General features: G+C 36.3%; 1 protein-coding gene and 1 long non-coding RNA gene across 3 annotated transcripts in view; one reads left to right on the top strand and one right to left on the bottom strand.

Moving 5' to 3' along the window:
* The first annotated feature begins 228 nt into the window (after positions 1–228).
* LOC123555521 (baculoviral IAP repeat-containing protein 3-like) overlaps positions 229–13,948 on the top strand; it is a 29,045-nt gene continuing 15,325 nt past the window's right edge. For both annotated transcript variants that reach the window (XR_008371652.1, XM_053547868.1), the window contains exon 1: positions 229–471. Coding sequence is in view for 1 of the 2 variants with exons in the window: in XM_053547868.1 (XP_053403843.1) it covers positions 274–471 (198 nt within the window). In the remaining variant the exon portion in view is untranslated. The remainder of the gene's footprint in view (positions 472–13,948) is intronic.
* Positions 2,103–12,374, bottom strand: LOC123554337 (uncharacterized). Its single transcript, XR_008371653.1, has 2 exons — positions 12,074–12,374; positions 2,103–2,404 (listed from the first exon to the last, which is right to left on the bottom strand). It is a non-coding gene; the product is annotated as an uncharacterized LOC123554337 (long non-coding RNA).

Below are 13,948 nucleotides of genomic sequence, written 5' to 3' on the forward strand. Positions count from 1 at the left end.
ATTCTGCGTTTCGTGTTGTTTCAGTTCTTTTAGTTCTAGTAAATATAAATTTCTATCTACTGTTAGCAGCCCGAAAAAATTACTTGTATAAAATTAATAATCTAGAGTCAAACAGTCCGAATGCCGTGTCATGAAATTCCCCCATGTAGTTGATAGTTTATTTAAAACCAACCATACATAGCAAAGTACAACCTTTAATACAAAATCGTAAATGTAAGGAGGTAACGCTCATTATTCTGGCGTCGGGCGATGTGTAAAAGTTAAACTAGGATAATGGATACTAAGCTAAAATTAGCTATTGTTGCTGCATTTATCAGTGAAGTGTTATGTATGGCTATAGTTTTAGGTCTGATGTTGACTATGCCCGATTTGCCAACAACTGTTCGAAATGATGAAATATGTCTACCGAGTGAGTTTGGTTCTATAAAATGTGGTTCAACGGCTGATCGTTTACATGAGTATCTAGAGAGGGTAAGATAATATGACTTTATGATTTTGAAATCATTTAAAACACACACATTTAAGATACGAAAATTCAGTTTACCAGCAAGTAAAATAATACTAATTATCTATCTTAACTATTGATATTACAGGATTTCCTCCAGACAGGAAATAACGAGCGTTTCAAAATGACATTCAGTTGTAACTTAAAATGTTTGATATCCTGTTAAATACACGCACACTTGATCATCAATTTACCTTTTCTTTATCTTATTCGAAAACCACTCCTATAACACTATTCCATGTAGACGAGATATAACTTGCTATTGCCTTCCAGCTTATCTGTCAACTGGGCATTTACTGACAAAAAAGAAATCTGACTAAACAATTATAGGTCTCAAACTTGTCAAAAAGACATAAATTGACTGGGGATTATGTAATCATCAGTCAAACACAACCTGTATGTCTTCAATTAAGTATGATGTTGACCTTTGACAAACAAAACCTCAAACCCCTAAAGATTTTACTTAAGACAACATGCAACATAACGTTCAAAGTGTTAATTTACAAAACTGGTAGTTATAAGGGGACAAGTGCAAGGTCAAGATTCGAACCTGAGTACTCCCCATGGCATTGTATGTCCATGTCTATGGTGCTCTAACCACCTGAACTGCCTGTCACTGACTGTCCTCACCGAGAATAAGAAATTACGAGATTGTTTTTAATTTCCAAGTAAGCTGGAAGATCTTTAAACAGGGAATTATCTGAAGTCAGAATATGGTTTTTAAATAAGAAAACGGGTGTTTTCAAATATGTTTTTTTTCTGTTACGTCATGTATATATTTTATCCACGCTTGGCAAACAAAGGAAAATATACATACCGTTGTATTTGTTTCTTTTTACCATAAATAAATTCATATATGAGCCATGCCTGCATGACTCACTTTCAGAGTTGAGCCATGCCTGTATGACTCACTTTCAGAGATGAGGCATGCATGCATGACTCACTTTCCGTCATACTGAGACGTCCATGGACGACTTACTTCTGTAAACGAGCCATCCATGGATGTCTCACTAACAAGGTTGACATCCACGGATGACTCACTTCTGTAAACGAGCCATCCATGGATGACTCACTTTCAAGAGTGACATCACTGAATGACTCAAATAATGCCTGTTATCAACTGATGTCTTATATGTCGAGCCATACATGTATGTCTCAATTAAAGCACAGTCGGCTGATCCCTAGGTTTCATATGAATTTGTAAATCATCTGTTACTTCGATTACGATGAGTTAAAGAAAATCATTCAAATTGGTATCAAAGTGTTATTATAATTTGGAGACAAGGGGTGTTGATCAGGAAGCAAGTCCAAGAAATAATCATAGTTGATGCTATTTGGGTATCTTATATGTTTCGCTTTAGCTTAGATTTTACTTAAGACAACATGCAACATAACGTTCAAAGTGTTATCTACTCATTAATTTCATTGTTACACAACAAATCTTCTTTTTTGAAGTTGCAGAAACATTAGCTCAACCGGAAATAAATAGATTTGATCAGAATACTTTAACCACAGGAAGTATTGATGAAATGGAAACACATGTTCAGTGGCAAATCTAAACATGCTAATCTACCTCTGTATATCAAGTGAAAACCAGTTCAGTTTTTCAGCTTTAATTGTTTATTATATTTACTATACAACATACTAATATTGAAGATGTGTAAAATGTTCCTCGTATACTTTCAAATATTTGTTAACTCATCAGATCTGTCCAAATGATACTTTGAATTACTTTCATCAATCACAAGTAGATGTAATATCAAATTATAGTTTTAATTGTTTGTAATCTTTGTTTAACTGGACCACTCGTACACCCTTGTGCAAAATGCTAAATGATCACTCATTCTTCTGCCATCACAACAACTCCTCATGACTTCACCTCCGAATCCACTGCAACACCTGTATTTATGAAAAGAAAAATGTAATGATTAATATTAGTAAATCTTATGATATAAAATCATTCACAAAAGGTGTTATCTGTTTGCAAAGATTTAGATACTGAAGCAAAAATACAGTTATCAGCTCTTAGTGTCAAATCACAGTATTAATTGAACTGTAATATACTCCTCATAAATGTGTGTTGGGCATAGGTATATTAATTAAAAGTATGCAAGACAAGCTGAAAAGTAGACTGAAATACAACAAGAGCTGTTTGAAAAACACATATCCCCACTGATAGCCTTAGATATTAAATGACCTTGAACTTTGACCCAGGTTCAAGTTTAATAGGTGTCTTCTATTAAAGGAGACTAACCATCCTATAAAAAGTATGTAAGTCAAACAGACCTTCGGGTGTTGAATTAAAATGGATTTCACCCTAAGTGACCTTGACCTTTGACCCGGAAATCATTAAGGGTCATTTTCTCAAAGAGACTGGGTAAATTAGATTTGCTGATATTGATCTATAAAGGATACGATGCTAAGTGACCTTGATCTTTGACCCTGACCCAGTGGCCCAAAATTCATAAAGGTCATCTTCGAAAGGAGACCAATCAACCTATGAAATTTAAAGTATGTAGTTCAAACAGATTTTAAGATATTGCTTTAAAATGGATTTGACCCTAACTGACATTGACCTTTGACCTCATGACCCAGAAATTATTTGGAGACTAAACATGTAATGAACTATGAAGGCTCAAGTCCAAATGGTTCTGAAGATAACCAGTGAATGAAGTCAACCATGCAATACAAAGTCTCCTGGAAAGCACCTAATTTTCTCTACTGCAGTGCAACATTATGAATATATATGATATCTGTCAGTGATGTATAAACAATATTGTGTATATATATATACAATATGTTGTATCAAACGCTTGGATTAAAATTTGCATATACAAAAACCTACAGATGTTTATTGTTAAGTAACATCCATAAATATAACAAAAGTGTCAGAATGTCACTACATACTCCCGTCATAGCAATTTCTTTACACTAGCACCTGCATTTTCATACTGATTTTTATTGGCCAATTATAAAACAAGAGGGCCATGAAAGTCCTGTATAGCTCACCTGATTTATTGACCTAAAGATCATCAGGATTAACAGTCTGACCAAGTTTCATTAAGATATGGTCATAAATCTGGCCTCTAGAGTGTTAACTAGTTTTTCCTTTAATTTGACCTAGTGACCTAGTTTTTGACCCCACATGACCAAGATTCTAACTTGGCCTAAAGATCATCAAGATTAACAGTCTGACCAAGTTTCATGAAGATACAGTCATAAATTTGACCTCTAGATTGTTGACAAGCTTTACCTTTGATTTGACCTGTTGATCTAGTTTTTGACCCCACATGACCCAGATTCGAACCTGACCTAGAGGTCATCAAGACATCCATGAGTTTCAAACTTAAATTCAGGTCTCTCGAGTGTTAACAATCTTTACATTTGATTTGATCTGGTGACCTAGTTTTTGACCCTACCTGACCCAGATTGAAACTTTACCTAAAGATCTTCAAGATAAACATACTGATAAAGTTATCAAGATATTGTCATAAATGTGGCTTCTACAGTGTTAACAAGCTTTACCTTCGATTTGATCAGGTGACCTATTTTTTTTACCTCATATGACACAGATTTAAACTTGAACTAAAGATCATCAAGATTAACATTCTGACCAAGTTTCATTAAGATATGGTCATAAATGTGACTTATCGAGTGTTAACTAGCTTTTCCTTTGACTTGACCTAGTGACCTAGTTTTTGACCTCACCTGGCACAGAATTAAATTTGACCTAAAGATCATCAAGATTAACATTCTGACCAAGTTTCATTAAGATAAGGCCATAAATGTGGCTTATAGAGTGTTAACTGGCTTTTCCTTTGATTTGATCTGGTGACCTAGTTTCTGTTTTCACTTGACCTAGATTTTAACTTGACCTAAACGTCGTCAAGATGAACATTCTGACCAAGTTTCATAGAGATATTATCATAAATGTGACTTAGAGATTGTTAACAAGCTTTACCTTAGATCTGACCTGGTGACCTAGATTTTGACCCAAGATGATCCAATATCAAACTCATCCAATATTTTATTAAGGGTAACATTCTGACTAAATTTCATTAAGATTTGGCCAAAATTGTGACCTCTAGAGTGTTAACAGTCAAATTGTTGACGATGACAGACACTGGGCGATCACAAAAGCTCACCTCGAGCACTTCGTGCTCAATTGAGCTAAAAACCTATAAGTTATTTATAGTAACAACAATGGGAAGTTAATCCTATATACAAACAAGAAAAAATATATATCTAATATAAGTCCACACTAAACTCTTTACCAAGTAGAAATAGGTCAAAATACACCTACAAGAGGGTCATGATGACCCTAGATCGCTCACCTGAGTAATATGAGCAACATGTTTCAAATGTCAAACTGATGATTTAGAAATTTTTTGGAAGATTTTCCGATGTACAATCAAGTAACCCTTGGGGCCGGGCCAATTTTACCCCAGGGGTCATGATTTGAACAAAGTTTGTAGAAGTCTACTAGGCAACGTAACATATCAAATATCTAAGATCTAGGCATTCTGGTTTATTTTTAGCAAATTTTGAAGTTTTCCCCATGTACAATCAAGTAACCCTTAGGCCTGGGCCCCGGAGGTCATAATTTGAACAAATTTTGTAGAGGTCCACTAGGCAATGCAACATGTCAAATATCTAGGATCTAGGCCTTCTGGTTTATTTTTTGAAATTTTTTGAAGATTTTTCTATGTAAAATCAAGTGACCCCTGGGGTCATGATTTGAACAAATTTTGTAGAGGTCCACTAGGCAATGCTACATGACAAAAATCTAAGCTGTAGGCCTTCTGGTTTATTTTTAGAAAATTTTGAAGATTTTTCTATGTACAATCAAGTAACCCTATGGGGCGGGGGTCAATTTAACCCCGGGGGTCATGATTTGAACAAATTTTGTAGAGGTCTACTAGGCAATGCCACAAGTGAAATATCTAAGCTCTAGGCCTTCTGGTTTATTTTTAGAAATTTTTTGAAGATTTTCCTATGTAAAATCAAGTGACCCCTTGGGCGGGGTCAAAATTGACCCCGGGGGGGTCATAATTTGAACAAATTTTGTAGAGGTCCACTAGGCAATGCTACATGTCAAATATCTAAGCTCTAGGTCTTCTGGTTTATTTTTAGAAAATTTTGAAGATTTTTCTATGTACAATTAAGTAACCCTATGGGGCGGGGTCAAATTTTGTAGAGGTCCACTAGGCAATGCTACAAGTTAAATATCTAAGCTCTAGGCCTTCTGGTTTATTTTTAGAAAATTTTGAAGATTTTTCTATGTACAATTAAGTAACCCTATGGGGCGGAGTCAATTTGACCCCGGGGGTCATGATTTGAACAAATTTTGTAGAGGTCCACTAGGCAATGCTACATGTCAATATCTAAGCTTTAGGCCTTCTAGATCTGGTTTATTTTTTAATTTTTTTTTGAAGATTTTCCTATAGAAATCTATGTAAAATCAAGAGACCCCTGGGGCGGGGTCAATTTTGACCCTGGGGTCATGATTGAACAAATTTAGTAGAGGTCCACTAGGCAATGCTACATGTCAAATATCTAAGCTCTAGGGCTTCTGGTTTTTGAGAAGAGGATTTTTTAAGATTTTCCTATGTAAGATCAAGTGACCCCTGGGGCGGGGTCAATTTTGACCCCGGGGTCATGATTTGAACAAACTTGGTAGAGATCCACTAGGCAATGCTTCACACCAAATATCTAAGCTCTTGGGCTTCTAGTTTTTGAGAAGATTTTTAAAGTTTTTTCCTTTGGGTTGCCATGGCAACCAGAGTTCTGCATGGAATTCAATTCTTTGAACAATTTTTGTAGAGCTTCACCCAAGGAACATTCCTGTGAAGTTTTGATGAAATTGGCCTAGCGGTTTATGAGGAGATGTCGTTAAAGTAGAAGTTTATGGACAACGGACTGTGAGTGATCAGAATAGCTAACCCTGAGCCTTTGGCTCTGGTGAGCTAAACAAGAGGGCCATGAAGGCCCTGTATCGCTCACCTGACCTATTGACCTAAAGATCATCAAAATTAACATTCTGACCAAGTTTCATGAAGATACAGTCATAAATGTGGCCTCTATAGTGTTAACAAGCTTTTCCTTTGATTTGATCTTGTAACCTAGTTTCTGACCCCACCTGACCAAGATTTGAACTTGACCTATAGATCATCAAGATCAACATTGTGACCAAGTTTCATTAAGATATGGTCATAAATGTGGCCTCTACAGTGTTAACTAGCTTTTCCTTTGATTTGACCTGGTGACCTAGTTTTTGATCCTACATGACCCAGATTCAGCCTGGACCTTGAGACCATCAAGATTAACATTCTGACCAAAACTCAATAAGATACAGTCATAAATGTGGCCTCTACAGTTTTAAAATGCTTTTCCTTTGATTTGACCAGGTGACCTAGTTTTTGATCCAGATGACCCAATATTGAACTTGGCCAAGATTTCATTGAGAGTAATATTCTGAACAAGTTTTATTAAGATTGGGCCTAAATTGTGACCGCTAGAGTGTTAACAAGCTTTTCCTTTGATTTGACCTGGTGACCTAGTTTTTGATCCCAGATGACCCAATATCAAATTCGCCCAAGATTTTATTGAGAGTAATATTCTGACCAAGTTCCATTACGATTGGGCCAAAATTGTAACCTCTAGAGTGTTAACAAGATTTTCCTATGATCTGACCTGGTGACCTAGTTCTTGACCCCAGATGACCCATTATCAAACTCGTCCAAGATTTCATTGAGAGTAACATTCTGACCAAGTTTCATTAAGATTGGGCGAAAATTGTGATCTCTAGAGTGTTAACAAGCTTTTCCTTTGATTTGACCTGGTGACCTAGTTTTTGACCCCAGATGACCCAATATCGAACTGGTCTAAGATTTTATTGTGTGACCTCTAGGGTGTTAACAAGATTTTCCTATGATTTGACCTGGTGACCTAGTTTTTGATCCCAGATGACCCAATATCGAACTCGTCCAAGATTTTATTGAGAGCAACATTCTGACCAAATTTCATTAAGATTGGGCCAAAATTGTGACCTCTAGAGTGTTAACAGTCAAATTGTTGACAACGGACGGACTGACAACAACGGACACAGGGCGATCACAGAAGCTCACCTTTGAGCACTTTGTGCTCAGGTGAGCTAAAAATAGGATGCAACATGCAAGTTGTACTTAAAGAAAAGTGGTTTCAGCTTTTCCCTAAGGCCAGTAATAAAAAGGTTACAATATATAAGCTACTTATATCAATAACAAAGGGCAGTAATTCTAACTAGAGCTACCTCTTACTATCACTAAAGGTGATGAATGTACCCCCGCATGCACTGACACAGTACATTGCAATTTGACCCACACAAGATTGCATGATTATGTGGACTGTAAATATATAGACTGTATGTATACAGTATAGTTACAAAAACAAAGTCCCACAAGTATGCAGAATATTTATCTAAAAGAAGGTAACATGCACCATGCACAACTAGGGTTAGTACTGATCACTTGTGTGAAGTTTCATTAAACTGTGTACAAGGGTTCGGAAGATTAGGCACGCACAAGATTGCATATGCAGACTGTATGTACATAGTATGTTAACAAGAAACAAAGTCCCATAACTCTGCAATTTTTGTAGTTGAAAGAACCTAACATGCCCCATGCAGAACTACTGTTGTTACTGATCACTTGTGTGAAGTTTCATTAAATTGTGTCAAGGGGATGAGGAGAGATGGTGTGCACAAGATTGTGTCTATGTATATAGTAAAGTAACAAAAAACAAAGTCCCGTAACTCTGCAAAAAAATTTTCTGAAAGAACCTAACATGCCCCATGCACAACTACAGTTGTTACTGATCACTTGTGTAAAGTTTCATTAAATTGTGTCAAGGGGATGAGGAGAGATGGTACGCACAAGATTGTGTCTATGTATAAAGTATAGCAACAAAAAACAAAGTCCCGTAACTCTGCAATTTTTTTTTCTGAAAGAACCTAACATGCCCTATGCACAACTACTGTTGTTACTGATCACTTGTGTGAAGTTTCATTAAATTGTGTCAAGGGGATGAGGAGAGTTGGTGCGCAAAACATTGTGTCTATGTATATAGTAGAGTAACAAAAAACAAAGTCCCGTAACTCTGGGGGGGGGGGGGTACAAAAACAAGAACACCAAATGGTCCTTGGTCGCTCACCTGAGAACAGTTTGATCCAATTTAATGAGTATCTTACTTAAACTGCGACCACTTTTGCATAGGCAAGGTATTTGTTTGATTCGACCAGACGATCTTGTTTATGACCCATACTTGATCTCTACCTAGCTTTTAAGACAAACATTCTTATCAAATTTCAAGAAGATCCACTGAAAGATGCAACCCCTATTGCATACACAAGGTTATTCTTTGATTTGACCAGGTGACCTAGGTTTTGACCTAACATGACCCATATTTGAACTTGACCTAAATTTCATTAAAGCAAACATTTTCGTCAGATTTCATGAACATCCTACCTAAAATGTAGCCCCTATTGAATTAAAAAAATTCTTTGATTTTACTGGGTGACCTAGTTCTTGACCCCAGATCACCCCTATTTGAACTCTGTCAAGATTTTATCAAAACAAACATTCTAATCAAATATCTTGAAGATCCAGTGAAAACACAAGGTTATTCTTTTATTTGACCTAGTATTTTGACCCATATTTAAACTTGACCTAGATTTCATCAAAGCAAACATTTTGATCAAATTTCACCAACACACTGCCTAAATAATGTAGCCCCTATTGCATTCACAATATTTTTCTTTGATTTTTTTGGGTGACCTAGTTTTTGACCCCAGATGACCCCTATTTGTAGTCCACCTAGATCTATTTTATAAAGACAAACAATCTGGAAAAAAAATTCATGAATATCCAATGTAAAATGCAGCCACTATTGTATACACAAGGTTTTTCTCTGATTTGACCTAACAACCTAGTTTTTGACCCCAGATTACCCATATTCGAACTTGACTTCATTTTTTTTCAAGGCAAAGATTCTGACTAAATTTTATGAATATCTATTGTAAAATGCAGCTCCTACTGCATACACAAGGTTTTTCTTTGATTTGACCAGGTGATCTAGTTTTTGACCCCAGATGACCCAGTTCGAACCTGACCTAGATTTCATCCAGACAAAATTCTGGCAAATTTCATGAAGATCAGGTGTAAAATGCAGTCCTTATTGATTACTCAATGTTTTTCTATGATTTGACCTAGTGACCTAGTTTTTGACACAGATGACCCATTTTCAAACAAGACCTAGATTTTATCAAGGCAATCAGTTTGACAAAATTTCATGAAGTTAAATTGAAAAATACAGCCTCTACAGCACAAGCTCAATGTTGACAGACGACAGACATTGAGTGATCACAATAACTCACCTTAGCATTGCTCAGGGGAGCTTACAAGGGTGCTCATGGTGGTGAACATTTGTGCTAAGTTAATCAAAATCCCTCAAGGCATGAAGAAGAAATGCTCTGGACATTCTTCAATTTGACATCTGACCTCCAAGTGTGAGCTTGATGTTAGACCTAGGGACCTTGTTCCTGCGCATGACAATCCATCTCATAGTGGTGAACATTGAGCTAAGTTACATTAAAATCCCTCCGTGCATGAAAAAGAAATGCGCTAGACAAAGTCATTCTTGTATCTGACCATTGGCCTCTATATGTGACCTTGACCTTTGACCTAGGGACCTGGTTCTTGCACACTCCGTCTTATGGTGGTAAACATTTGTGCCAAGTAATATTAAAAACCCTTAAAGGATTTTTGAGTTACCGACTGGACAGGGAAAAAAGCCCTTATGGCCGTTGACTTCTAAGTGTGACTTTGACCTTTCAGCTAAGTGCCCAGGTTTTTGCGCATGCCACTTTGTCTCATTCAGAAGATGTTGCCTATAGTGTTAACAAAGTTTTTCTATGATTTCTGCTACTGTCCTACTTTTAAACCTTTTGTAATCTAGTTTGAGACTTGGTCTAGATTTGACAAAATCAAATATTCTTAGGTTTAAGAAAATCAGGATGTGGCCTCTAGAGTGTTTACAAGATTTTTGTATGATTTGTCCTAATGACCTAGTATTTGAAATCAGGTAACTTGTCTAGATTTTATAGAGACAAACACCCTGACCAAAGTTTCATAAAGGTTTGGTACAAAATGTGCTCCATTGAGTGTTAGAACAAGGGTTTACTATCTATTGACCGTGTGACCTAATTTTTGGCCCACATGACCCAGTAACAACCTTGTCTGAGATTTTATTAAGGGTAACAGACTGACCAAGTTTCATTAAGATGTGATTGAAACTTTAACCAATAAAGTGTATACAGGCAAATTGTTAATGACGATGACACAGGGAGATCACTATAGTTCACCTTAAGCACTTTGTGCTAAGGTGAGCTAAAAATCTTACAGTTTAGATATGTGGTGCACATGAGTTTAAGCTATTTGCTCCAAAGTGTGACCTTGACCTTGGTCATGGGTTGCGCGCTCTGCATGTCGTGTAGATGAAGTAAATTGGTGAAAAACTTGATGGACAATAAAAGTTTAATGAAAATTCATTCCAAAATGTGATTGGTAAAGATTTTCTATTATCTGACCAAATGACCTAGATTTTATGCCTAGGTGACAAAGTTTTGCAACTACCATTTAATTCATTTTGACCAACATTCCAACAAGATTTCAGGTATATCAGACAACTGTTCCTGTAACTAATTATAGGATCCCCAGTTTCATCATATAAAGAAAAACATTCTGACAAAATTTCATGTAGATCACTCAGAAAATGTGGCCAGTGGATTGAAAACACGTTTGTCCTACGATCTTATCCAGAGATGCATTTTTTTATTATTATGGATTGCCAAGTTTCTAAAATAATCTTGATTTCTTATTAAAAGCAAACATTCTGACCAGGTTTCCTATGGATCAGGTATGGTATTTGGAGTGCTAACAAGGTTTTTCTTTGACTTGACTAAGTGACCATTAAGACTAACATTTATAGCTATATTTCATCTACAGACTAAGTAAATGTCCTCTACCCTATATACAAGATTTTTCTATTGCTTGAACAATTGATAACCAACGTTTTCTAGATTTTTTAAAGACAAACTTTCTGACAAGGTTTTATATTGTTCATGTAGAAAATTTGGTATCTTCAATGGTTCATGGATAAAGTTTTTTTTATATGATTTGAGTTAGTGGCCTTGTGCTTAACAGCTGATGACCTAGTTGTAAAATTGACCTAAACTTTAATATGGACTGTTCTATATATACCTGTAGATACAGTACAAAGGGCTATAAATCTTGGCTTCCTCAAATAATGCAACTGAAACATGCAGGAACATACTTCTTTATAGCAGTTAACAGTACTACCACATTTTATACTATGAGAAATGACTATGGAAGGACGGCTGAAAAGATGGTCTGCCAAAGCCAAAACTATATACTTCCGCCTTCGGCAGGGTATAACAAAAGAAGCCCATTATGAACTATGAAAAGGTTGTGTATAGAAAATGGTTGCCATCCTATACTTTATATACTGTACCTATTTCTGTATTGTCATGTTATCTCTCTTCCATGAAATATCTCTGCCCATAATTTTTATGACTGTGGTGATTTGTTCATTTGGAGGAACTGATTCTCTAGGATCCGAAGACTGTCTGACACTGCTCAGTCAAAAAAAAACTTCAGAATGGCAAACATTTGAAAAGACATCTAAAAATATAAAATCATAAAAAATCGTATATTCATACTGTATATATATGTAAATATTTAATCAGTTTACAACTTTGAAATTCCATTTAAAATTTCCATTTAAACAACCTAGTTATATTATTTTTATAAATTATTACTATTCTGATATCATATCACCTCTGTGAATATACTGTAAACTCAGATTTTTATAGAATATACAATTCAATCACAAATCAATTAACAATATAAGTAAACATTACCCCAAGCAAGTTATTTTAAGTGTGCTACCTATACACAGTTCTGGAACTTGTTAATAATTACATTGAAAAAAGTATATCTTGCTGCTTTGACAGCGGGATACTGTATAGTAATGTTTTGTTTTAATGTTGAAAACTTTAAAAATCTAAGGTCAGTATACATATTTATTTAGTGAAGATGTAACATATTTAACGTAAGTCCGCTTGCTTAGCTCAAAAGTCAACAAGGAGAGCGCAGGTCTGTGGATTACGGGGTTGTTCAATCCTCGGATGAAAAGTATGTTCGGTTGCTCCCTGACAATTTGATAGCATTGTGTCTGAAATTATTGTCTTCTGATTTATGTGAGTTTTGTACTTGGATAGAATCCATGAACATTGGTTAGGTAAATTGTGTGTAAATTACGTATTTACCCAGTTTGTTCTACACTACAGATGTGGAGTTTCTTGTACTTATGTCTCCCCCAGGAGACATATTGTTTTTGCCCTGTCCGTCCGTCCTTCCGTCCGTCCGTCCGTCCGTCACATTTCATTTCCGAGCAATAACTGGAGAACCATTTGATCTAGAACCTTCAAACTTCATAGGGTTGTAGAGCTGCTGGAATAGACGACCCCTATTGTTTTTGGGGTCACTCTGTCAAAGGTCAAGGTCACAGGGGCCTGAACATTGAAAACCATTTCCGATCAATAACTAGAGAACCACTTGACCCAGAATGTTGAAACTTCATAGGATGACTGGTCTGAAGAGTAGATGACCCCTATTGATTTTGGGGTCACTCCGTCAAAGGTCAAGGTCACACGGGGCATGAACATTGAAAACAATTTCCGATCAATAACTAGAGAACCACTTGACCCAGAATGTTGAAACTTGATAGGATGATTGATCATGAAGAGTAGATGACCCCTATTGATTTTGGGGTCACTCCGTCAAAGGTCAAGGTCACAGGGGCCTAAACATTGGAAACCATTTCCGATCAATAACTAGAGAACCACTTGACCCCGAATATTGAAACTTCATAGGATGATTGGTCATGAATAGTAGATGACCCCTATTGATATTGGGGTCACTCCGTCAAAGGTCAAGGTCACAGGGGCCTGAATATTGAAAACCATTTCCAATCAATAACTAGAGAACCACTTGACCCAGAATGTTGAAACTTCATAGGATGATTGGTCATAAAGAGTAGATGATCCTTTTTGAATTTAGGGTCACTCCATCAAAGGTCAAGGTCACAGGGGCCTGAACATTGAAAACCATTTCCGGTCAGTAACTTGAGAACCACTTGACCCAGAATGTTGAAACTTAATAGGATGATTAGTCATGCAGAGTAGATGACCCCTAACGATTTTGGGGTCACTCTTTGAAAGGTCAAGGTCACAGGGGCCCCAACATTGAAAACCATTTCCGGTCAGTAACTTGAGAACCACTTGACCCAGAATGATGAAACTTCATAGGATGATTGGTCATGCAG

This window comes from Mercenaria mercenaria, chromosome 7 (genome assembly GCF_021730395.1).
Source record: "Mercenaria mercenaria strain notata chromosome 7, MADL_Memer_1, whole genome shotgun sequence".
Classification (NCBI taxonomy): Eukaryota; Metazoa; Mollusca; class Bivalvia; order Venerida; family Veneridae; genus Mercenaria; species Mercenaria mercenaria.